This window comes from Streptopelia decaocto (assembly GCF_964273445.1).
Source record: "Streptopelia decaocto genome assembly, chromosome: 10".
Lineage (NCBI taxonomy): Eukaryota > Metazoa > Chordata > Aves > Columbiformes > Columbidae > Streptopelia > Streptopelia decaocto.
In genome coordinates, this window is record NC_138665.1 from 18,235,977 (window position 1) to 18,261,222 (window position 25,246).

At 47.6% G+C, this 25,246-nt stretch overlaps 1 protein-coding gene across 1 annotated transcript in view; it reads left to right on the top strand.

Moving 5' to 3' along the window:
- GABRA3 (gamma-aminobutyric acid type A receptor subunit alpha3) overlaps positions 1-2,204 on the top strand; it is a gene marked incomplete at its 3' end in the record, with an annotated part of 60,587 nt that extends 58,383 nt beyond the window's left edge. Inside the window, exon 9 of the mRNA XM_082061740.1 lies at positions 1,875-2,204. Within this exon, the coding sequence (XP_081917866.1) occupies positions 1,875-2,204 (330 nt within the window). The remainder of the gene's footprint in view (positions 1-1,874) is intronic.
- Between the last annotated feature and the right edge of the window lie 23,042 nt (positions 2,205-25,246).

Sequence of the window (25,246 nt, forward strand, 5' to 3'; positions counted from 1 at the left end):
AGCTGTGTTAATGAGGAATCATACATAAGCATATTTAAATGTTTTATAAGGTGAAACATCTTTAGTCCTTTATTTGCTTCTCGTCAACTCCTTAGCGGGAAAAGTTCACCTCCTGTGCAGGGGGTACACGTTAACATGACTTTATGGTTGCAGAAATCAGTCGCCAAGTTAATCGTTAAAGATCATAACAGCCTCTCCCATAAAATTCTGAATATGATCTGATCAGTGATTTAGTCTGATCTGGACTCTGAAGACATTTAGACCTCCTTCTATAGCAGCAAGTTAATTTCTGTAATTGCTGGCATGATTATGAGGCCGCGGGCCTGGCTATGGTGTTATTGGAGAGGGGTTTAAAGATTGCACAGAAGTCTGCTTCTAGTGTCCCTCTGAAAATCACTGTGGAAAATTCATTTCCTAAGGTAACCAGAAATATCCATCTGAGTATCCATTCAGATGAACAGAAATATCCATGGTGATTGTGGACACATTTAGAATGGAAGTACAGCATGAAAGCTAAAGCTCATGGAGCATCTCTGCAGAGCAGACTGGGTGAATGCGGCCTTTCCAGCTCCCAGTGCTACCCAGCGATGCTGCCTGCTACTAGTTTCCAGGCTGGGCTGTAGAGATGAACAGGTCCCGCTGGCTGCACGTTCTCCCCTTCTCCTGATGGTCACTTTGTACGTGGCTCCCTCTCACGTACACGCAAGACCATGCCATGCACCCCTGGGAAATGCCCGGATGAGCCTCAACTTGTGCTTCTGTAGCTTTTAAATAGAAAATAGGATCCAAAGTCACACCTTGTTCTGAGTTTAGATATTAGATTCCCACCATGAGTCACTGCTGTGTCTAATGTTGGCTCTTGGTGTAATTACAACGGACACTGCATCTAGAGTACGTGAGCACAAGATGAAAGGCTTCCATCTGCCCTATAGTGCTGCATTGAGCAATCCCGAAATCCAGGGCTAGCATAAACGCCTTCCATCTTCCATTATCTTACTTGCATAGGTCATGAGGTGCTCTAAAGGGTCCCAGAGGCATTTTGGACATCATGATGTTAAATTGTGAGGTATTCCTGTGAGGTATTCAGGGCACTGAGGCACTGTATGATATGGCCGTGTAATATGGGGCAAAATTATTGCTATGCTGTCACCCACATTCTTAAAGCCATTGGCTTTCTGCTAAAAAACAAACAAAGAAACAAACAGAAAACAACACAAAAGTATAACCCTCTGTGATGTCTCCTCCTCTCATCTTACCCAGGAAGCAGCCAGCAAAGCAGAAAATCAAATTCTTCCCCCAAGATGGCCACAGGGGGTGTCATTCTTTTCTAAAGGCTCCATTCCTGCATCATGTCTCCATGGCTGAACCTTACATGCAACAGGTAACACCGTCCAGTTGAGCGAGATAATAGTTTGAGCCTGCGTTCATTCATACTGACCTGGCAGCACTTGGACAATCAAGGACTCACACGTCTGGTGCAGCTACTGCTCGAGTGTAGCTGCACACAACTTTTTATACCACTACTCCAACGTAAGGGGCTGCAAAGAGGCTACAAACCTGTGGCTTCAGTTATTTGATGTGCAGCAGGACCTCTTTGTGCTGCGTGCCAGGCTTACACGAAGTAGCTGATCCACCCTAGTCCAGAATGCCCTTACACTCCAGCAGCCTGCAAGTGGCAAATGTCATGGGTTCTGGCCACTTTCTCACCACGTTTTCTTTCTCTTCCACAATGCCGACGTCTTGGTCTCTTGCTCCTCACGTCCTTTTCCATCTTCTCATATGGGCAAGCAGGTAAATTCAGAGGACAAAACGTTTTTAATGCAATTCTACAGTCACTTCACCTCTATTATGTTTTTTTCTTCCACCTTCCCTAGAAAAAAGAGCCAGTGGCACTAGCGAAGAAAACCAACAACACCTACAACATTGTTGGCACCACATATGCCCTCAACATTGCCAAGGACCCTGGCCTGCCCACCATCTCCAAGAGCGCTGCTGCCGCTGCTACTGCCACCAACGTACCCCCCAAGATGCCCCGCAGAGAGGAGAAGCTGCCGGAGAGTAAGAAGACATACAACAGCGTCAGCAAGGTAGACAAGATGTCCCGCATCGTCTTTCCAGTCCTCTTTGCCATTTTCAACTTAGTCTACTGGGCCACATATGTAAACCGGGAGTCAGCTATCAAGGGAATGATCCCCAAACAATAAAACCGGTCACACAAACCTTCCATCAGTGAGCACCATCCAGGCAGGAATTCTCCAGGGCTTTCTTATTTCCTGTTTTGTTAAATTATTATTGTTCATTTGATATTATTATTACTCTTCAATCGTTTTTTTATAATGTAAACAAAACTGTGATTTTAATTTAATCCCATATGCTTTGGTTTTATTTTACTTTGTCTCTGATGACGAAAGGAAAAAAAAAAGATCAGAACAAGTTGTGCCTCTAACATTGTGAGTCTGTTGTCCCCCATTCGTCGAAGTCACCTCGTGCTTCTGTCTCTCCTCTTCCACCTCCTGCCATTCCCATGGTCTGCCTGCCACTGCCATTCCATGCTCTGCTCTACTGGGGGCTGCTGCGGTCCACCCCACTTCTCCTCTTCTGCAGTGGACTGCCCTAGCATGGTGGATGCTCCTGGTGGCCTGGGCTCAAGGACGTGGAGGCCTCCAGACTCAGTCAGCCAGCCAGGCTGCTCCTCAGTGCCTGGCACTCTGTGTGAGGTGGTAGGTCCTGCCTTGGCTGCGGATGCAGGTGGGAGGGTATGTTGAGGCAGCACTGCAGCATGGGCTGGCTTCTAGCCCAACACATGCTGGGGGCGAACCCCCCACTGCTGCGGTTAGTGGAGCCATTACAAAGGTGGAACAGGACGGCAGCATTTTGTAGGTATCTACAGGGCTTCTTGCTCTGTCTTCACCAAACCCAGCTGCTGGTTTTCTCCATGTCTCTCCCTAGACAGGAACAGGTGAGAAAGGTCTTGTCTGCCACCCTGAACTCTTGGAGCAATTCATATTAGAGGGTGGAGTGGTTTTTACCAGAGAAATAATTTTTCCCTGGGTCAGTCAGGAAGTCAAGGCAGGAGCTTTATAACGCCTTGGAGGAGACAGTAGCTGTGAGGCCGCATTTAGCATCAGGACTGGAAGTCACGGAGTTCATGTTCAGATGAGTGGTTCATCTTTTTCTCTTGGCCCCAACCACTTAGCCTTCTTGGCATCTCCTCTCTGTCCCAGCCCCTTCTTCCAGCTCCTCATTCATCTTCCTTTGGCTACTCAGCAGCCTTCAGTAGTATCTCCCTGCTTGCCAGTGGATTGAGGCAGAGAAGCCCCTACCTCTCAGGTAAGCCACGCTGATGAGGAGGAGCACAGCCCAGGGAAGACCAGCTCATGGCGCATCCCTGCTGCAGTGCACCAGAGCAGCAGCAACGCTGGTTCAGGCCAGCCCAGGTGCAAGGTGCTTCCTGTGGCACACACCAGGGACCACTGTGCCACCTGTGAGGGTGGGTAATGGGACAGTTGGTCCACAAATACCTCCCTGTCCCCGGTGAACAGGTAATGCTGAGCATCCTCAGCGCCATGGGAGAGCAGCAAAGGGGGTCTTTGAAACAGCAGGGTGATACTGCTGTCCCAGAGAACCATGTGAGCCAGGTGGCATCTCACAAAGCCATTGAGGTAAGACCCAACTCTAACACCTGCACTCTCTTTAAGGAAAGCCTTCCAGTGCCTTGGAGAGAGGCTTTTTCTCCCTTCTCAGCCACCACAGTTAAGGACCCAAAACAGTTGTTGTCTCCTTCCCAGCAGCAGCACAAGATGGTGGCATCCAAGCCATCTGTCCCCCCTCCTTGGTGTCCAGATACGTGGATACACCATCCTGCTACAAGGAGGGACATCCTGTGCCTGGTGAGTTCTCATCCCCCACCCATGGGCAGCACTGATCCTGCCAGCAGCCCTGCTCCCAGTGTGGGATGCAGCCCCTCTTTTCTGGGCCTCCCTCTGACCCTCGGGCTCCCCCCTGAGCTGTCCCCAGCACATTTCAGGTGCATACAGCCAGGCTGAGGCTCCAGCACCCCCAAGATGATGTCTTCAGCATTGCTTTGAGCCACTGTGCTGAGCTCAGTTTCCCCCTGCCCATGCAGGAGTGAGGCTGAGTAAAGGCACAGGATTTTCCCCACCTGGAATATCCATGGGGATGGCAGGACGGAGCGGGGAAAGCCAGGGCGCTTTGTCCTGTAGCATGGGCACCATTGGTGTGTGTCCTGCCCATCCCTTCCCAATCAATCTTGCTGGCTCAACAGCTCAACTCCTGCGGTGAGGAGAGGAGCTTGGAGACATTTAGCTCAGCCCCCAGTGCGTCCAGTCCATGAGCACATCCACACCAGCAGGCAGCATTGGGCAAGAGGTGGCAAACCCCCCCGCAAGCCAATGCTAAGAAAACCATCTCTCCCCATCCTCCCCCACAGCATCTGCACCCCAAACCACCCATGACATTTCTACAGTGCCTTTCACCCCTGAGGGCTCCCCACTGCGGGGTGAGGAGAGGAAAGCCTGGGAGCTTTCCTGCTTTGTACCCAGTTTTGGGTTGAGGAGCAGAGGGAGAGAGGGAAGGTGCACCCTCCCCAGCCCTTCTGCTGGACAGGGGGGACGTCCCAGCTGCTTTTGCACCTGGGGTGCCTGGTTCCTCCTGGCACTGGCCCCACTGCAGCCTCGTACCCCTCACCACCGAGGCCCCTCTACTCCCTCCATGCCAGCACCATCCCCTCCAGCAGCGAGTGCCGTTGTTACCACCCTTCTGCTCCCTGGGTTTTCCAGCGGGAAGTGCTGTGCTAACTGGCCATGAGGCTGTTTGTTTTGGAAACAACTTGGATGTCATTTTTTTTTAAATAAGCTAGATGAAGTGTATCTCATAAAACATTCATGTCACTATAATACTCAGGCCTAAGTGAATGGAATAGAAACCCTAAAAAAAGCAAAACAAATATAATAAAGTGGTAACAAAGAATATATTGTGTTTACTAACAGAATTACATCAAAGGCAAGTTTAAATATGGGATCTAGTGACTTAGCTGACTTGAGCTGGCCCCAGCACAGAGGTGATCTCCTGTGCTAGCCTGGGCATTCCTTAAAATCCCTTCTACTCCAAGAGCCACGTCCTACCATGCATCGCCTTGCTACATGTTCCCGTGTCTGGTGGTGTCTGCTTTGCAGAACTCTCCATAAATTTTCAGGTCTTATCATGAGCTTCTCAGCAGCCTGAGCACCTGTGGTTGCTGCCTTTGCTGCCCACCCGGGGCCGCGCAGGCTCAGTGCCGCAGGGTGATGCTCCAGGTGCCGGGCACAGCATCAGGGCAGCGCCCGAGCCTCCTCCCTTCCTGCGGGTGAGCCGATCTGTCTCGCCAAACTGTTGGGGTGAACCTCCTGCCTGTCTCTTCCTCCAGTCCTTCCCTCCCTGAGACACTGAGACTCTTGTCCAGGATGCATTCCACTGATCTGGCTTGCCGGTGACACCTGTTTGCTGGCTCATCTTTGCTCTTCCTGACTCCAAAAACTTTGCCTGATAAAAGGCTGCCTTGCTGGATCTGTGTTAGCACGCCTTGAAAGCCAAGTCTGTTCCCACCAAAGCCTGGCACTGGCTCCAAGTCCTTCTGCCAGCTGGAAGCAGAAATACCGGCATCCTTTGCTTAAAGACAACAAACCAAACAGGATTTGTAGTTTTGCTTCCAAGCAGGGAAGCATTTTGGGAAGATAGATAGTTATAAATAAGTGGTTTAACATCTCCTGCCAGCAGACATCACAGAGAAGATAATGTTCTTTTTTTAAAAATCTGTCAGTGGCTCAAATTGGGATGTTTCCTTCCCAGCTGACATGAGGCTGATGATGGGGGCTTCTTCTACAGGCATGCTGGGCCAGAGCTAACCTAGCATCAGTTGCTGGGGTTTACTGTGTGCTGTGATGGTATCTAAGGGCTCTATTTTTATAATTTGTCCTGTATAGGAACAGATCTGTACATGCCATTGATAGTTTAATCACAGTTATACGCAGAGTGTGCCCTTCATTTCACTGTGAACCTCAATATTTCTTTTCTTCTGGCAAGGCCCAAAGCCTCCTTGACTTGATGAGAGTCTCCCAAGCAAGAATTAGGAGTCTTTGAGGGTGATAAAAATTATCTGTTCAGTCTGGGCTCCTGTTCTGTAGCTTGCACCACCTGGATGCACATAGTGTATTCCAAGCCTGCAGCTGGAATTTTTCTGAAAATGTCAGAGGGACATCTTGGCACTGGTAGTTTGCTTCTTCCCTCCTCTGAAACTGCATATGGGCAAGAACAGTGTGGTTCAGCTGAGATCCTCCAAGCAGGGGAGGCAGCGTGTGGTGGCTGCTGTGACATTTCTGTGGGGTGACATGAGAAGGATGGGGAAGAGTGGTCTATCAGTGCCACTCATTATTCTAAAGGGCTGATGTAGTTACCCCCATACAACATCTTGAAAGCTTCTTGAACCGAGCAGGACTGTGACACATGAGACAGAGCTGCCCAGTTCTTTTCCATGCATCGAGTTCAACATAAGCAAAGCTGGTTTTGCCACTCCTGTACCAATCCCTGCCAGCTTGGTGGCACTGGCGGGGTCCCAGTTTGTTTGCTGTAGGACAGGCCCTGTGTAAGCAGACCCCACGGCTGCTGTTCCCAGACACAAGCCATTGATGCAAACAAGGTCAGGACTGGCCTGTTTCCTTAAGCCTATTCTACAAAGTGCATTCATTTCTCATCTGCTGCCTTTGTTTCTTGTGCCCATATCTTGGATTCTTTTCAGCCATCCCTGGGGGATGATCATAGGGCTGTAACACATACCAGGAAGAGGTTTCTCTTGCTCCACATCACCTCATGTGGGAAGACCCTCTGTTCTGCTAAGAACCTCACTGGGACCTTCAGAAACATGGAGCTGTTACCTTTCCTGGGGGGTGCTGTAGAAATGGCCCCTTTGCAGCTGCTGGAGGATCAGAGCAGTTAAACACACGTTGCTGTTAACGGATGGATCATGGTCAAAATGGCTATTGAGGACAGGTACTGCACTCTCCCAGCTTGCCAGGGCATCCATGAGCAGGAGAGGACTGGGCAGTTCTTGAAGGACCTGCTTGGGGAACAGTCTTGGAGGGACATTCTAGTGCCCCACCCTCCACGTGCTTGGTCCTGGGACTGGTGGAGAGGCCCTCTTCCCCAAATTGTGTGCCTCTCTAGGCCCACACTTTAACCCACCCACTCAAACACCTGTGTGTATTTTGCAGAATGAAGAGACAACAATATTTCCCTGACTCCTTGATGGCTGTTGGGGATGGGGAGGGCTCAGCTAGGGTGAGGGTCACATTCATGAAAACATCTATTAATGTCAAAGTAGGGAGAAAAAAACCCAAACAGTTCACCAATCATCTTTTTGTATCAAGCTAAACTACTCCTGAAGGCATTTTTGGCAAGAAGCCACAGCACAGATGAGATTGATGGCTTCTAGGTATAAATATTTACAGCTTGACCTTGTTCAGTCAGCCAAATGTTTTTACATATATATATATATACATGCATGTGTATATTTATTCTCACAAACGCTTTATACCTAAAAGTCAAACCTCTTTGTCTTTGAAAGAGCAGATGGCACCTTCAATTATTTTACCTCCTTCTCATTCTCTTTGCTAAATGTTCTGGAAGGAGGTGCATCCCCCTCGATGGTCCTCAGGTGGCTTTGGAAGTAGGAACAAAGGGAGCGAGGAGAAGAGTCTCTCTTCACACTGGGGTCTCAGTGCAGGCTTGCTGCATGGACCAAGGTCACTGCTGGCAGTGCTGCCCGGTACATTTCAGGAAAACTTAGTCCCAGATGCCACAACTTCTCCCACACAGCCCCTGTCCTGCCCCACACTCTAGGATGTTCCCAGGAAGGCAGCATGGCTTCTCAACAGCTGAATGCCATAAGCAGTTAGTCATTACCCTATAGCACAACCAGGGAATGTGTAGCTGAGCATTGCAAAGGGGTGTGAGGTCTCTACCCTGAGCCTGCTAAGGGAGCACAAAACCTAGTGAGATCCATTCCAGCTGTTCCTGGCTGAAGGAACACGGCAGGTAGGGGCCACACTTCAGCTTGGACTCTTCTGCAAAGAGAAGAGACGTGCTGGCACTTGGCCACTGCTTGCTGCTCATCCAGGTGTGATATGCTGGTACATGACTATGTGCTAGTTGTGGGAGGGCTCAGCAGAAGCACAGGCCTTTGCTGCCGCTGTGTTCTGGACCCACACCTGATCTCCCCTCAGCACAGGACCAGAGACAGATGCTGGGCAGCCCATGAGCGTTGGGGCCATGGTAAATGAGTGGTGTGCAACCTTTAGCAATGGTACCCAGCATGAGCTCCCTCATTGCACCTTTGTCTCTTCCATCTTAGGAGAAACATTTAGGTAGCAAGCCTGAAACTGCACTTGTAGCTCCTATATTCCCTCTTCTGCTGCTGGATAAAGGCTCTTGCAGTCTAGCAGCAATCTCTGCCTGTGCCTTGTGGTTTCCCAGCCATAACAATGAACATAAGCAAAGAAAGCTGGTTTTCTTTCTAGGTCCGTGGTAGCCTTGAACCATGGGAATCCATGCTGCTATAAGCAGCACAGAGCGTTAGGCTTGGATTAGTCCTAATGTTTGACCTGTCATCCTTCACCAAAAGTGGGGTTATGCTGGTTTTTGCTCATGAAGTTCTAGGACAGAATATGACGTTCTAGCTACTCTTCCCTCTTCCCAATTGTTTTGGTCTTTGCCAGTGCAGATTTCTTCTGCGCACAGCTTTAATGATGCCATCTGCCTAGAGAGGGAAGCCTGGTCCCTGATTTGTTACATGAATCGGGATGCTCTGACAGTCTTCAAAGTCTTTTGATTCTTCCCTTCACTGCTTCTTGAAGGTCCTGTCAACTTGATAAGTCCATTGGCTCATGTTATGCACTCCATTTCCCCTGTAAAGCCCATTAATTCCTCCTGTCTTTTTGCAGGGCACCCAGCAAACATAACGGCAATCATATATTGAATTATTCGATCTTTTCAACCACACAAAAGTAGGGGCAGAGTTGGGAAACCCAAGTCATCGTCACATTGCCTTTGCCAGCTTGTATTTAGAATTGAAGGGCTTCTCTCCATTGTCACGAGGGAGTTTCTGAGCCCACCAAGTCTAGTCAGGTGCTCACAAAGCGTGGCTTCATCTGCTAGATTTTCACTGTTAACTGACTTGGGGATAGCCACAGGCAAACGTCCTATCTGAAGGTGAGGGCTCCTGCTGCTTCTTTAGCTGCAGCCCTTGTGCCCAGTGTAGGAATGTTGCATTAGCATCACACTAGGACAGCCCATCATGGGAACACACCGCAACAAATGGCCAGCGAATATGCTCATTTTCACTGCCTCAGGTTCAATCTGTGCCCCAGTATGTTTTCTGCTTTGTTTTCCATCTTGTGAGACTCTCTTTACTCCATTATGAGAAAGAATCTAGCCGGCAGCAGTCTAATGCATGACAATCCTGTTATTACAGCTGTAAATAATTAACAACTGGAAAAAAAAAAAAAAAGGCATTTTTTAAATTTTTTGTTGACTTTATTTTCTCTATTGACTAGCTGGTAGCCACTTTCTTAAGGGATTTCTCATGGAAACTGTGACCTTTCTTCTATTTCTCTCTCTCTCTTCCTGAGATCTGTGTTTCAAATGTTTTTTGGTGGAATGTTCAATGCCTGTTTGTATTTTTGAATCGTATTTTTCAACCTTGCTGGAAAAAAAAAAAAAAAACAATTGCCCATTCTAATTGGCAGGATTTTGAGTCCTGCATTTTTTTTCAGCTTTTAGCTTTTTTTTCAATAAGTTAAAGCAACAGAAATATGTCTCAAAAAATTACAGTGAAGTTCTGAAGAGAGATTAGGAAACATCCGAAACAGGAGCTACACGAATAAGATCAGAAAGTTGAGTGGAGGACTCTTCTGGCCACATAATAACCTCCTGATACAACACACAAGGCAGGACTAGACCTCTTCACTGAATTAAATCACTCTGCTTTTCCACTCTCCCCACTCTCTTGAACTCCGATCAAAACAAATAAAAATTCATATTTTAAAAAAAAGAAAGTGTCGTTGTTTTTTTCCGTGGTCTGTTTCTCAAAGCCAAATGCTGTTGACATCTTAATCCAGTGTTTCATATACTCAGCTCTGATTCTTCACCAGCAAAGGGCCCCTCCCTTTGACACGCGTCTACACATAGAAACAAATATACGGTACTGCTGTGCATCGTCTTGATGCGTTTATGCAGAGCCCAAATACCATCTGCTTCCCAAGGGACCTTGCCCTCCCCTTCTCTTACCTCTTTCCAAATACTTCTAGAGCATGTTGCGTCGTTCTGTCACTTGCTGTCTGACAGAGGGAGAGGAGCCAGCGGAGTCCCCCATCAATAGGTCAGTGCGCACTGGAGTCCCACTCGATCCTTGTCTCCTCCCGTCAGAAGCAGCAAGATGAATGGGGCGAATGGGGCAGGGCCACTGCGATTGTCCCATCTGGGGTGCCAGAAAATGTCCCAAAAGGTGGGATCATTACCCGGCGTGCAGACACTAATTCACATAAAGTCAAGGTATTTGATTTCTTTGCAGTTCCGTGCAGAAAAGGGTGCTGGGTGATTTTTTTTGCGAAGATAGCACACCAGAGGCAGTCTCAGTTACATATTTATACATTTCAACTTGTAATTACTCCTAACGTCTGATACTTATTTGTGCCTACTCAAAGCTTATTGGGCTAAAGTTTTCTTGCATTGATTTAAAAGGTGCAGTACACATAAAATCTTCCATGCATGCTCGGTGAGTAGGGATCTTCTCACAGGCTGAAACACAAGAGGTTCCATCTAAATATGAGGAGAAACATCTTTACTTTGAGGGTGTCAGAGCCCTGGAAGAGGCTGCCCAGGGAGGTTGTGGAGTCTCCTCCTGTGCAGACATTCCAACCCGCCTGGACACCTTCCTGTGTAACCTCATCTGGGTGTTCCTGCTCCATGGGGGGATTGCACTGGATGAGCTTTCCAGGTCCCTTCCAATCCCTAATATTCTGTAATTCTGTGAAACAGCTTCCAGGCATGATTTACCACGGTCCAGGGACCTTTGCTGCAGGGAGTTCTGATTGTGGTTACCCTGGTTTGGGACATTTAACAGCACGTAAGCTGGCCATGTCACATCACTCAGTCAGCATGACATACGTTCAGGTGATGCTGTGGTCTCCTGTCAAGGAAGTTCAAGGTGTAGGGGCTTCATTTGGACACTTCATTGCATGTTCTTGGATGCATGAGAAGTTATAATTAGCAACTAATTCAAAGAAGGATTTTTCTCACTGGGTAGGAAGATCTGAAATTAAGTAAATCTCTCCAAATGCAAAAGCAGAAGAAAAAATCATCTGCAAGAAACGCTGAAGTTCTTCCTGTTGCACTAAATTTGAAACATGTTGCCCTGTGATTTTTTTTCTGCATTTTTGCCTACTTTTTAGTTTAAAATATCGATGATTTACCCAAATCGCACTTATTCAATGAGGGCTTTTTCCCCCTCAATTACCACTGGGAAACAGCAGAAGCAGCAAAAACTCCAGTGCATCATCACTTGTTTTCCATGCCTGAAGAAGGAGCGAAATGCCCTCCCCCTTGCCCGGATTCCCTGAGCACCATCTGGATGCCGCACCAGGGACTTGCTGGCGGGACAATATCTCCAAACATATTGCAACCTTGAACAGAAAAGCTACGCATTTTAATTTGCTGCATTCAGCTGAATCCTCTTCCTTGCTCAGAGATTCAGATGACAGAAGAGGCTTGGGAGCACCGGAGCTCACAGCTGCTGTGGCAGATGGATGGTTACCACGGGTCTTAGTGGTACAGGCTGCATACTTATGTCTTCTTGAGGAAGGAGCATCACTTGTGACCTCGGCAAGAGCAGGCAAGGAAGGAGCCCACCGCTGGTTTAAACCATAAAAGCTGGAACCTGAAGTTTTTACCCCTTTCCCTGCCACCTCCCCACCCAACTCCTTCCTCAGTCAAAACCACAGAGGGTTGGTCCCAGCCTGAAAAGATCTTCCTGACTCAGAAGACAAAAATAAACAGCGATGTGAAAAGCTTCCCTGCATTATCACTTCTCTATTTGAACCTGGAACAGGGGCCCTGAAGAGGAACAGAGTGTAATTGCAGTGTCCACAGAAAAGAAATTCTAATGAAAACAGGCAGAGCCAGGAGAATTGGCAGAAGCATAGCTGAGCAAGTATTTATTACCCCAGCACTTAGTGCTCAGGCTGACAGGTGTCTTAGGAATGCAATAGCCAGATTTTATTATTAGGTGCTGATACTACAGCAGTGCTCGGTGCGGGGGGGAACGCTGATGTGCGGCTACTGAGGTGCCAGATGTCAGGTAGCAAATAAATTTGTCCCCTATGTCAAGCTGTATTGTGGCCAGCGTGGACGGGTCAGCCCCACAGCCCCATGAAGGAACGGGTTCCCTGGGACACAAGTGGTCATCTTTTGCCTTCAAAGAGTGGCTGTTCAAGAAACCTTTTCTGCAAACCACTTCCACATGTTGCGGGGGTGGGTGCCCCAAAATGAGCCCTTCATGCATTTGGGTGATATGATCAGAAAACCCAGCATCAAGGCAGAGTTCCCTCTGCAGAAGGAACTTCCTTTTCTAGTTCCTTTACCCTGTAAGATGAGTAGGTCCAAAGCTGCATGACTCCCGTTCACAGGGCTCTTCCCAGGACCATCACCACACTGGCTCTCTTGTAAGCAAACAGTGCTTGCTTTTGCAAAGCGCGATTTCTCCTGACCGAACTCATCCATCAGCAGCTTGTCAGCAGGAACATGGTTTGAGACGTTGCGGTCTCCCCACTCCACAGAGAACACCCTCGCTTGGCAGATCTGTGGCTTGCTGGGATTCATTCTCCCTTACACTTTCACGCGTTGGCAGGCTGCGGGGGCTCGCGGGGAAACCAGGCTTCGCCGCCACAAGCGCACACTCACGCTGCGATCAGAGGTGGGGAAAAAAGTGGCTGTGACTTTCCACTGCTGCCACAACCTTCCCTTTTCACGCTCGGTGGACAGGTGATGTGTTAACAGGGGAGTCAGGCAGCCCGGGGGTGGCAGGGACCCTGGGCTGTGCCACCCCCATCCCCACAGCTGCCCTTTTGGCTATCGGAGAGAAAATGTCTCTGAAAAACAGCACCAGGTGATTTTCTTCCTGAAGAGGAGACATGTAGGAGATAGCTGGGCATTAGGCATTTTATAAAAGCACTTTGTGATCCCTGAAAAATAGCAATCTATGAATTGACAGCGGTGGTTTCAGCAGAGGTGGTATTGCGGCTGTGATAGTCTAAGGACATAAGTGAGGCAAGGCTGGTTGGAAAAAGCAATATTTTTTTATGATATAGATAGTACAGCTGGGGAAAAGAAACCAAGCTTTCAGGCCTACAAACTCTCCTTCAGTTATGGTGCCGTAAAGTTCAGGTGTAGTCCTGGGGGTAGCTTCCTTAGCGAGGCAATCAGACAGCAAAAGCTTTTAGCCCCTGTGCACAGTGGCAAGTTGCTTATAAGGGGAAAGGTACTTCTTGGGCTTTTGTGAAGAATGAGGGAGAACAGGAGAACAGGAAACAAAATACAGGGTGTTTCAAAGAGATGGACCCAATTTGAGATCACTATATCTCTGCAACCATGAACCACCCATGAATGAGACTCTTACCACTTGAAAGGGCAGGGCATAGAGTTTCAACTGATCACCACTTGCCAGCTGAGAACTTGCAATGTTTCATATGACTGTGTAATTGTAACATGCTGCCATCATGAAATATACTGCTTTGAAATCGGGTCCAGCTTTTCTAAACACCCTGTAATATGGCTGAGTTTATTCAGAGGAAGAAAGAAAAGCACACAGTAATCTGAATTAAAAAAATAAATAGAAAAAGAAAAAATATATAAAAATGTATATAATACAGGCAGACAGCTTCTCTAAAATCAATGCACATTTTTTTCAGCACATTCAGGCTTTACACTTGCTCAAGAAGCCCGGGAGCAGTAAGTCTCTGGTCCGACCCCAGCTCAGCTATACATCAGCTCAGACCCATGCTGGAAATGATCATAACTCATCTGCCCATCTCCCAGCAGTCAAGGGAAGCTGTTTAGGCTCCTCTTACAATTTCTCTTTGCTATTGTGAATCTTTAAATATCTGTGCCAGACTGTAATCCCCAGTTTGACTGTAAAGCTAGCCTTTGCCTTCATACTGCCTTATTACATCCAGCTTAACTTAGGAGGGGTAGCAAGACAGGGTTGATAAGGAGGATTTATTACGCTTGAATGACCATCTATAGCAAGTCGTTGCTGAGTGACTCCCTCTCCTTCCTCTGAAGATCAGCTGCTTCCAGAATACACTCATTTTCAAGTGTGAACCCTCAATCGACTGGGATCAGAGGACCTCACTGACATCCCCATTGGGAGAGGAGGATTGGGTTCACCTGAGCATTATTATAAAGGGAAGCATCTCTGAGCAGCTGGTTTGTGAGGGTCCTGGCTCTGAGGAGAAGTGGAGGTTGATCTGTGGTGGCCCTGGACAGAGGAAGCCTTGAGGTAGGGGTCTGTCATCACATGGTGGGTGGCAGTGTGATGTGCTGGTTAAGGAGCAGAGGTGTGTAGAGGCCCTTACCTTGGGGTAAGGATGTTCTAGATGCCAGAGCGAAGGAGCCCTGGGTTCATGATGTGATGGCCATGGGGAGCTCAAGGTGGCGAGAAGCTGCATCTTGCTCAAAGCAGCAACTCCCTTCCCTCTTTGGGTTTCCATGCAGACAGCATAATGTAAACCAGCTTCCTGGAAGCATGCTGGGAGTCAGCGTCCCCACTGGGGACACTAGTGCCTGTCTGCTGGGATTTGCAGCCAGCTGTGTCACCTCCCAGGGTGGAAATCAAGTCTGACTTGTAACAGGGCAGAGCTGCTCTTCTTCTGTAGCCCTGCAGCGGTACTGAGAGGAGGTCAGCCTTTTTGCTGTGTTTCTTAGGGAATGATTATTGGGAAGATGGGTGACATTTTCCTTCCTTTGCTAAGTTTAGAGTGTGATTGTTAGGCTGCTTGTTTGGTCTTTTTTCAGTCCTGCTGTCTGGGGAACTCATTTGGGTAATTTTGTTGGGTCCTGGCTAATAATGACGTCACGTAAAAACAATTCATTCTGCTGGACCGAGAGTGGGCTTTGTTGTCATGGTAACCTTTGATTCAGAGACTTGTGGGAAGGAGTCAGGTAAGTGCTTGAAATTGCCATATTTCACCGTGGTTTCAAATGCCTCAGAAGTCTGAGGCCCATTTTCCATAAATGAAATCTCAAGTCTTGTTGAAGTACTCTGTAAACAAAGTTAATTTATTGCCTGAGGAAAACGGAGTGGAATTTAGTTGAAGAAAATACCTTTTAGGCAAACTAAGGTTTTGTGAAGCACTCTCCAAAATAACAGGAGTTAAACACAATCAGCATATGCTAATGCTGGTTTGTTCCCCAAAACTCAGGACTGAAGAGAAAAGAACCTTTCCCTGTGAGGAGATATAGTTCAGTGGCCCTCAGGGCTGGGCCAGTAAGGTGACCTATGTGCTGAGAGGCTATGAAGAGGGACAGAAAGAAGTCTGATGGGAACAGTCTTTGATTTGTTTCAAATACATCCCCCACAATTATGCTGTGTTTTACCCAGTCTAAATCAATTAGTCTCTCTGTTCCTAAAATTTGGGTCAATATGTGCTACATTAGTCAAAATACTCTGGAAGCCAAGATATTCACTCAGAGCTAGATATCTACATGCTTATTTGGAGATCTGATCATAAATGCTTGTGGCTTCTCTGAAAATCAAACTGATTGTTAGCCCCTCTGGATATGAGTTAGTTTGAACTGGGGTTCTAGGGAGACATTTCCAACTGGAAAGCCCTGGGCTTCTGAGGAGGACTCTCAATTTGGCATCTGGATCCAGCCAACACTTTGGTCAGGGGTCTTTGATTCTGTAGCCCCCGAATATTCTCTAATGGGACATGCATGGATCTGCAAGCGAAGGTGTTTGTACAGACTGTAGTGTGAAAGGAGAACCGGGTGCATTGCTGTTACCAGGATCTAGGCTGCAGTATTTATCTAAACCCTCTTCGGCATAAATTATACCCCCCTGAAATGCTGTGTCTCTTCCTTTGCCTGGAATAGGGTGGCTGTTTAGGGGAACTTTCCTCCAAAGCTAAAAGAATCCATTGGTACTTTAATTCTTGCATAGAAAATGTCATTTTCTTCAAGGCAGGTGGGAAATGAAGGTGCTCCAGCTCAGCTGCAACTGGTGGTTTGGGGAAGGAGGGGGATAATGAGGTGAAACCCAGGTGGACCTGTAGAAATGAAGTGCCCTGGTGCCAGCCTGTTGAGCCTCCCGGCTGCTGCAGGAAGCAGAGGCACCATGTGCAGACTCTTCAGGACACCTTTTCAAGCAAAGGGTTCTCTGGGGCCTGGAGCACAGGCTGGAGAAGACTGCAGCCCATGCGGGGATTGTGGTGGAGCTGGAACAGTCTTGTTTCTGTTCAGGGCACTGCTCCAGCATGATGGATGCTCAAAGCAGCTCCTGTGAATTGCACCATCCCCGGCAGGGTGAGAGCAGGTTTCTGCGGCAGGATGGAGCTTGGTGGCGAAGAGGAATCTCTGTGGGGGTGTAACCCCAGGGTAGAGCAGCAAATTGGATCTGTGCTGCTTGGGCTCGCAGGAAGCCTGTCCCTGGTGTGTATGGGAAGAGCCTGAAATAGAAGCGTTTTGGAAATAGTGAAAAAGGAGTGCTTCCGAAGGACTCCAACCCTTCTCCATGTGATTTGCTCAACCCTTCAGAGCGTTTGTTGCTTTTTTTGGTGGCTGAAGCTATTCAGAGAACTTGACCTGAATTTTTGAATCGCTGTGGATGCCTAGAAATTGCATTTATTTAAAGCAAACAAGTCATTTACTGAAAAAATATTGCCCAGATATGTGCAGGAGAAAAGGCAGGTATTCTGAAAATTAACTCAACATTAGTGCAAGTGTTTACTGGGCTCACAATCTGCAAGTACAGGAGAGCCGCTGTATTGGGAGAGCCCAAACCTTGTCTAAACAGTATGTGATTTCTGATAGCAGTCAAACAGCAGATGCTTCCTATAATCTTAGGCTCTCTTTCCCTCTCCTGCATCTTGCAGAGCTTCACCAGGGTACTCTCCCAGCCTCTGGCAATCTGTGGCTCAGGGACCTGCCTGTAAAAGCCACATACTTATGATTAATTATGCTGTCCTTATGTTAAAGAGGCTGAGGGGTGACCTCTTTGCTCACTACAACTTCCCGAGGAGACAAAGTGGAGGAGGAGGTGCTGATCTATTCTCCCTTGTATCCAGTGGTAGGACATGTGGGAATGGTTCAAAGCTGTACCAGGGAAGGTTCAGACATGGAATTAGGAAGCATTTATTTACAGAGAGGGTGGTCAAACACCGCAACAGTCTTCCTAGAGAGGTGGTTGATACCCCAAGCCTTTCAGTGTTTAAGAGGCATTTGGACAATGCCCTTAATAATTTGCTTTAAGTTTTGGTCAGCCCTGAAGTGGTCAGGCAGTTGGACTAGATGATCATTTTAGGTCCTTTCCAACTGAAAATATTCAGTTCTAATAACTCTGGATTGTTGTTGTCCTGTGAGTTGATCCAACTGTTCCTTGAACTCCTGTCAACTGTCTCCTGCAGCAGCACACCAGAGGTTGGTTTCTAGGACAGCGTTTCAAAATATGGCTTCACATCAGCCTGGGAAATCCCAGAATGTGCTAGGACTTCCCATGTGCCATGTAGGCTTGGTCCCCCTGCTCCGTTGTTTTCCCACTGCCTGAAAGGGCTGCAGCTCTCTGATAACCTTACCCAGGTTGTGCTTTTCACACTACTTGTGCAAAGTGACTTCCCAGCCAAAATTTCAGTAGCAGGCATTGACTGTAGCTCTGCCCTCTGGGGAATGGTCACCTTTCCCCTTGGTCTTACAGGCTGCAGAGCCACAACCTGTTGCACCTGAGGGCTTCCCACCTCCTGTAAAGAGCTACAGAGGAGCAGAGTCTGTTTTGCAGGGTATTCTATTTTGCAGGAGCCAACCGAATGAATATTGTCATGTTGCAGCTCTTTCCTGTTTGCAGCATTTGAGGTGAATGAGGCTTACATAAATGGGGGACAGATGAGAGCTACGTGAGGGCAGTGGCCGAGCATGGAGATGCTGCCTCTGAGCCTCCCTCTGCCCTGACCTCAGCTTCCCCACTGTTCTGGCTCAGCCTGCTGATGATGCTGTCACAGTTCTGACGAGGCATCTCTGTCCCCATCATCACCCCCTAGCTATTCCGACCCTCTCTTTGCCCTTGATCTGCTCAGCAGGAACGCTTCAAGCTCAGGCTAAAGGGCTTCTATGGTTTTGCTCCTGGCTGCTGGCTGCCAGTCATGCCCAACAACAGCAGGGAGTTTTAATGATGTAGATAAATATTTCTTCAGGGCACAGAGTTCACTTTATTGGTGATCAGGACAGCTTTTCAGGGACACAACATGGATTTAGAGCTTAATCCCTGGCTCCTGCTGTGTTGCAAGCACTGTCTAAAACCTTTGTGGACACCAAGGCCGTTTTGGAGTTTCAAAGTTAAGCAAGCAGTCTCCCCCTCCTTGTAAACACCAGCAGGATTTGAGAATCAAAGCCTCAGTTGTGAATGTGTTCTGGCTCTTAGGTGTTTCCCTGCCTTGAACCTGCTTGTGTGGCATGACTCCAAATGTTCTGAGCTTGTTTCTTGTGCTCAGGCTGGAGCTGGTCAGAGAAGTTCAAAACAATCACAATCCACCTGATGAACAAATATCTTTAAAAAAAAAAAAGGCAGTGAATTTCAGCATAAATAAATATTAATTTCTTTTTTTAAAACTTTTATTTGCCATCTGTGATTCTTCTGATTTAAAAAATAAAAATAATCATCCCATCATTACTAGACAGGAAAGGACTAGCTGGTGCTTCACCGGCTGACCCTGCGGCATGGAGAACACCTTGCCAACATGAACCCAATGGTTCATCTGTGCCTGACGGGCTGAAATTGGCTTATCAGAAGTGCTGAGCAACAAGTTAAAAGTTTGCCAGGATGAACCCAACTGGTGCAGTCGGACTCCAGTGCAGAGTTAATGTTGCCTTTAGAAGGTGGGGTTCAGCCCTTGCTTTGAATTACACTTTTCTGGCCACCCCTGAACTTCTGGAAATATCCTCCAGATGGAATATACATGGGAAGAGAGAAGAGAAACACAAAGATAACCAATGAACTAATCTGCTAGGAAAAAAATTAGCGGACAATAGGCTTTGCTTTGCCAGCAGTTGAACCATTCAGCCAGCCACAATAGTGTGCTCCCTTCCTACTCTTTGTACCAGAGCCCTGTGCATTTGTGGTTATTATCTTGCCTGGACCAGATTGGTGTTGACAAATAAAGCCACAGGTAGCTTTGATTTTTGTTGTGTGCATGGTCAAAGGGAAGGAGTCATCTACCCCTCAGTGTCTGATTTTTTTTTCTTTTAATTCTTTTCATTGTCCTCAATCTGCTTTATTTCCTCTGCGCAGAACAAAGACTTGAATTGTGGCGAAAGATGAATGAAGTATTTGAAAAACTATTAGAACAATTAGGCACTGAGGTACGGTGCAGGGGGACAGCAAAGGGGTCACCACTTTGAGGCCTGGAGTGCTCTGAGTTTCAGGGAGGTTTGGGCTGGCTGTGGAGCTGGTCCTCTGCATGGGGAGCAGAAGGACAGAAATGCAGACAAAAGCCAGGAGTGGTGGCATCTGCTGCCATTAGCTGTCCCATGACTGGTTACCGAAGGTAGCCTGAGGGCAGTCAAAGTAATTTTGTCTGTTTCTCCATCCTGAGCTGGTATGGGAAGCAATTCCCAGCCCTGCCAAGGGAAAGAGGGGAGTGTGAGCCTGGCAAAGCAAAGAGGCAACAGAACAATGGCAAATCCCGGGAGATGACTCACTGAAGTGTGGAGGGTCCTCCTGGAAAGTGAGGAACCATTGGTGTACCGACCCCTGTCCTTAGCATCTCCTCTGGGCAGCCACTGGGAGGTGGGGCAAGAGGCACAGTAAGGACTTGGCTTTACTCACTGTGGCCTCTTCTAAAATGTGCTATTATTGTGAAGATCTCTTTCCAGATGTACTTTGAAAGAAAATTGCTAACAAGGACAGTAGTCGATGGGGAACACTACACTGCTATCAGTGCTGAGGGCACAGGCTAAAGATAAGGATTATTTCTTCCATTACACAGCTGGGGAGCTGAGCACTGAGAAATCCCCTGCAGGCTCCAACCAAGACAGCTTCAGAGATTAAAACAGGCTTAGACCATGGATGATACTTCTTCATATGAGGGGAGGAGGGTCTGGCAATCTCTAGGGCATTTGGATGGTGAGCAGTAGTAATGTGGGTGGGGGAGCAGAAACAAAGAGCCACAGAGTCAAATCACTGCTGGAAAAAAATGCACTGAAGGTGAAAGGCTAGAAAAAGGAATAACCATAGCATAGCACTGCCACTAATTTAATGTCCATCAGATGTAAAGGGAGGTGGGATGGTGTAGGGGTTTCCCTTTTGTGCTTTCACTTTACCCTTTAGTCCAGGCTTGGAGGAAAGCTGTTACTCTCCCAAAATCAGACTTTGTGGTAAGGGAAAATGAGATCATGACTCTCTCTTGCTGGTAGAGTGGTGTGAAACAATGGTGACATAAAAAAGTAGTAATCTCTTTAGAAAAGAAAGGCCTGGTCTCACTTGGCAGGTGTTATTTATTTTTCCTAGCAGAGGGAGCAAGAAGCTGCAGCTGGAATCTCCGGTTGGCTTCCCAAGGTACTACTGTGACATTTTAATGATCTAATTCCCCTCGAAGGTGGCATTTTCACTTGTTCCCCTGACCTATCGCTGTACATTCGCCATGAAACAAACTATCTGCTATCAGCCCTGGCATCTCAGAGTCAGAGGAAAAAAATAAGGCTGTGATACTAATGCAATGAATGGACTCTTCACCCTGTTAATCCTTAGGAGGATGAAGCTGGCCGTCTTCCCCACATACTCTAGGGCCACAGGCTCTGCAGGAGCACGTCAGGGTAACAACATTCACCTTCACAGCTCCCACCAGCGGAGGCTGTGACTCGGGGTGCACCTGTGTGATGTTTCCCAGCCCATTTACACTCTCCTCCTGCACAACTAAAGGTGATATTCACGCTGGTGGGACCCCTTTATCACTCTGTAGTACAGCTCTGCCGTGTTTGGAGGAGTTGCATCAGGCTGAAGTGTTGTTTGTGGTAGGCATGTTTTAAATGAGATACTCTGCCCCACAGCCAGGCTCTGGTTTCCATTCTCTGGAGATAAACTAGTTCAGGCTGGTGTAAGATGTGTGTAATGAATAACACAACTACAGCAAAATAGTTTATGCAAAGCACTGATGTGAAAGAAGTTTCATAAGAGGTTTCATGCCTCAAAAAGGCCTTTTGTCAAAAATAGAAGTGTTTTCTCTAAGAAAAAAATATCAAGTTTCTTGTACAGTCTTACTGTCATGCTAGTGCTGCTACCAGCTGCCATGGAGACCCTCTTTTCTCCCAGAGTGAGAGACGCTCTTATGATCCTTTTCAGAGCAGGACAGAAAGCAGAAGCAGCTCTTTCAGGACTGCCTGGTCTTGGGACACCACCTGCCACCCACTGGGGCAACTGCCCTTACAGCAAAGCCCAGTGGGTTTCGAGGGGGCACAAACTGGGGCCAGTCTGGTAGGAAACAGAGATCCCAGGGACAGATGAGCTGCTGACAAGACCTGTGAGGGAGCAGAGATGGGGAAGCTGGTTGAGAAACATCTGCCTCGAGACTGGGTCAAGCAAAAGCAGCTCAGTATATGTGCTGCTAAATTTGCGGGTAAAAGCTGGTGTGCAGCGCCAGTATTTTGTTTTCTTCCTCTGAGAAGGAAACAGGGATACAGAAAACCCCTAAGCAGGCAAGACACTGGTGCTCTCACTCTGGGGCAGGGCAGCTACAGGGATGGGGAGAATCCAGGCAGAGAAACCAGGCCATGGAAATCAATGCAAATGACTTTGATTGTGGAGTTTCAAACCCATTTGCTCTGTAGGAAGCACGTCTGTCAGCGGGGATAGGCAGTGAGAGCGGTGGGATCTCACAACTTGCAAGATGAAATGGAGAATGTGGCAGATGCTTTTTTCCCCCTAGCATCAGAGAGGGCCCTTAGCATCACTTTAATGGGCCAAAGGGGGATGATTCCAAGCTCCAGCCCCATGCTCCTTTGTTTCTTTTGGTCTAAGTGGCAGCATGATGGGTGTTGTTGGCACTGCACCTGCATGGTGGTGGGGCCAGTGAGTGATGGACACCAGATGGGAGTGGTGATAGGGTGGCCACGGTGCCCCGATGAATCATAGTGTCCTGAGCTGAAAGGGACTCGCAAGGATCAGAGTCCAAGTCCTGTCCCTGCATATGACAATCCCACAGTTCACACCACATCTCTAAGGACATTGTCCAGTCTCTTCTTGAACATTCTCAGGCTTGCGGCTGCGACACCTCCCTGGGGAGCCTGTTCCAGCGTCCAGCACCCTCTGGGTGAAGAACCTTTTCCTAATGTCCAATCTAAACCTCCCCTGGCACATCTTCTGCCATTCCTTCTGGTTCTGTCATTGGTCACTAAAGAGAAGAGTTCAGCTCCTGCCCCTCCTGTTCCCCTTGTGTAGCTGCAGCTGCCATGAGGTCTCCTCTCAGTCTCCTCTTCTCCAGGCTGAACAAACCGCTCCTCATACAGCTTCCTCTCCAAACTCTTCACCAACTTCATAGCCTCTTCTGAACACTCTAGCAGCTTAATGTTGTTTTTATCCTGTGGCGCACAGAACTGCACACAGTGCTCCAGGTGAGGCTGCACCAGAGCAGAGTAAAGTGGGGCAATCACCTCCCTGCCAGGCTGGTGATGCTGTGCTTGAAGCAGCCGTTCCTGGGGCACAGGGATGCCTGGTGCACCAGAGACCTTCAGGGATGTCCTCAGAGCCACCCGGTGAAGCAGCAGACACCTTCCACGAGCCACAGTCACAGCATGGGAAGGGACACTGCTGCTACAACCAGGCTCTGTACCCCGTGAAACACCCTTGGGGAGCCCTTGTGTGGAGAAAAGCTCCAGTTGTGTCAGTCATCAGTTCTAGGCACTTCTGAGAAGAAATCCCTTTGGGGCAGGGGCTCTGTTTCTGTTCAGAGCCGCACGCGGTGGGGTGTGTGCTTCTGCTCTAGTTTCTGAATGACACTGTTGTTTTAGGTTAATTATCCTTAGTAATTAATCACCACCACTCACAAAAAGGGTCCTCTGTGCTCATCAGGAGTCACACAGAATATTAACAGCTTTTTTTCCCCTACAAACACACTCCAGTTTGGCCCAGGGGCTCCCCTGGCCTTGGTAGCTGCCTTGGAGCCTGGCAGACCCTCGTGGGCTGGTTGGTCAGAGTCTGGGTTGTCCTGATTTGTGACTTTTTGTAACATAATTTAAATACAGCTAGCTAAAATCTCTCCATGCTCATGCAAAACTTTGCACAGGGTCTCCTCAACTAAGTCTTTTTGACTTCTCCCATCTTTTAATAAGTTTCTGATGCAGTGAGGCAGCTGGAACAAATCCAGTGATGTGTCCAGCGGTAACACATCAGTTTTCAAAGATATAGCTGAAAAAAAACAACCCGAATAACTGCAGTCATTGCTTTTGCTATACTTAAAAAGAGAAGGAAGGTGTCTTCAGGATGTTTCTGGTAGGGCCACCCCAGGGAAGGAGAGACCCCAGGAGATCTTTTGGCCTCAGGGTCCTGCAAGCATGGGCATGGCCATGCGCTGCCTCTCCTGGCAGGAGCCACTTACAGCATTGGCCTCTCCACTCCACCTATTTTTTACCTTTTTCCCTAGAGATCCAGCTGCCAGATCCTAAAACAGGTCAGGCATATGGGATCATGGCATGAGCAAATCCGGCTGGCTCAAGTTCAGGTTTATAAGAAATTCAGTTGCCTTTTTATCTTCTTTTTTTTTTTTTTTTCCCAATTCAGACCAAATCCCAAACATAAATTATGGGAACCAGGCGCTTCCTGGCGCCTGCAGCTGCTCAGCAAAATTGACTTTTCCGTCAGTGCTGCCGCTTGTAGCGCAAACCTGGCAGCTGAGCGCTGGACCCAGTTGGAGCCTTGCTTTGCAATTCAACAAAAGTTCAGCCAACTTGGAGCGTTTCAGACTCAGCAAATTATTTTCTGACAAAAATGTTGGTTTATTGGGAAATTTCCGGCTGGCTCTAATTGGGACAGCTGTTAAGGCGGCAGTTTTCACAAGAGCTAGAAGTTGCTTTCAGATGAGTACGGCTCTTAAAACGGCTGCTGCTTTGATAGCTGCTTGTTGCCTTTATTGTCTGATTATTGAGCTTAGTATCTCCCTGCAAGCTTAAAAAAAATCCACTTTGCCTGTCTCATCCTTCTCTTTACCAAATATTACCTTCTGCCCATCCTCCTCTTTCAAGGAGACTGTCAGTTCAAATTTGACCCTAAACTTCAGCTTTGCAAAAATTAACATTACAGATTAAGAGAATTTATCTTCTTTTTTTTCCCCCCAAGCTTCCCAGGGTTCACAAATACTGTCAAAAAGTCAAAGCAAATGTTTGCCTTGTTGCTTTAACATGGGAGATCCTGCCAAGAAAATTAACAGGGCCTGTCTCCACAAAGCGAACAAACTCATCTAATTCTGATGGTGGTACTGAGATGTGCAGCTTGCTAGCTTTATGTAATGACTTGGTTTTTAATTTAATTGTTTTTCCTTTCTAATCCCACAAACATTTTTGCCACCAAAGCAAGGAAGTTGAATAAAGCATATAAAGGTTTCTGAATAGCTCAGGAGTCTATGAGCTGGAAATTTTATTTGCTTAAGGAGCTGGGAGCTGTAAGGGCTTGGCGAAAGCCCTTGGTAAAACAATACTATGGGTCTTTACTGACTATTCCTCACTGTCCTGGTTTTGTTAAAAAACAAGTTTCTCTTTTAGTGAATTTGCCTGTCAGCTAAAGCCTTCATATTAGCTGCATTTTTCTGGAGAACCAGATATATGTTTTGGTGAACACAGCAATGGAATGCAAACTTATTGATAAGCATGGATGAACATCCCGTGAGAAGGGCAACGAGAAACTGGTGACCAAGAAACTGACCAGCTGTGTATAACATCCCATTAA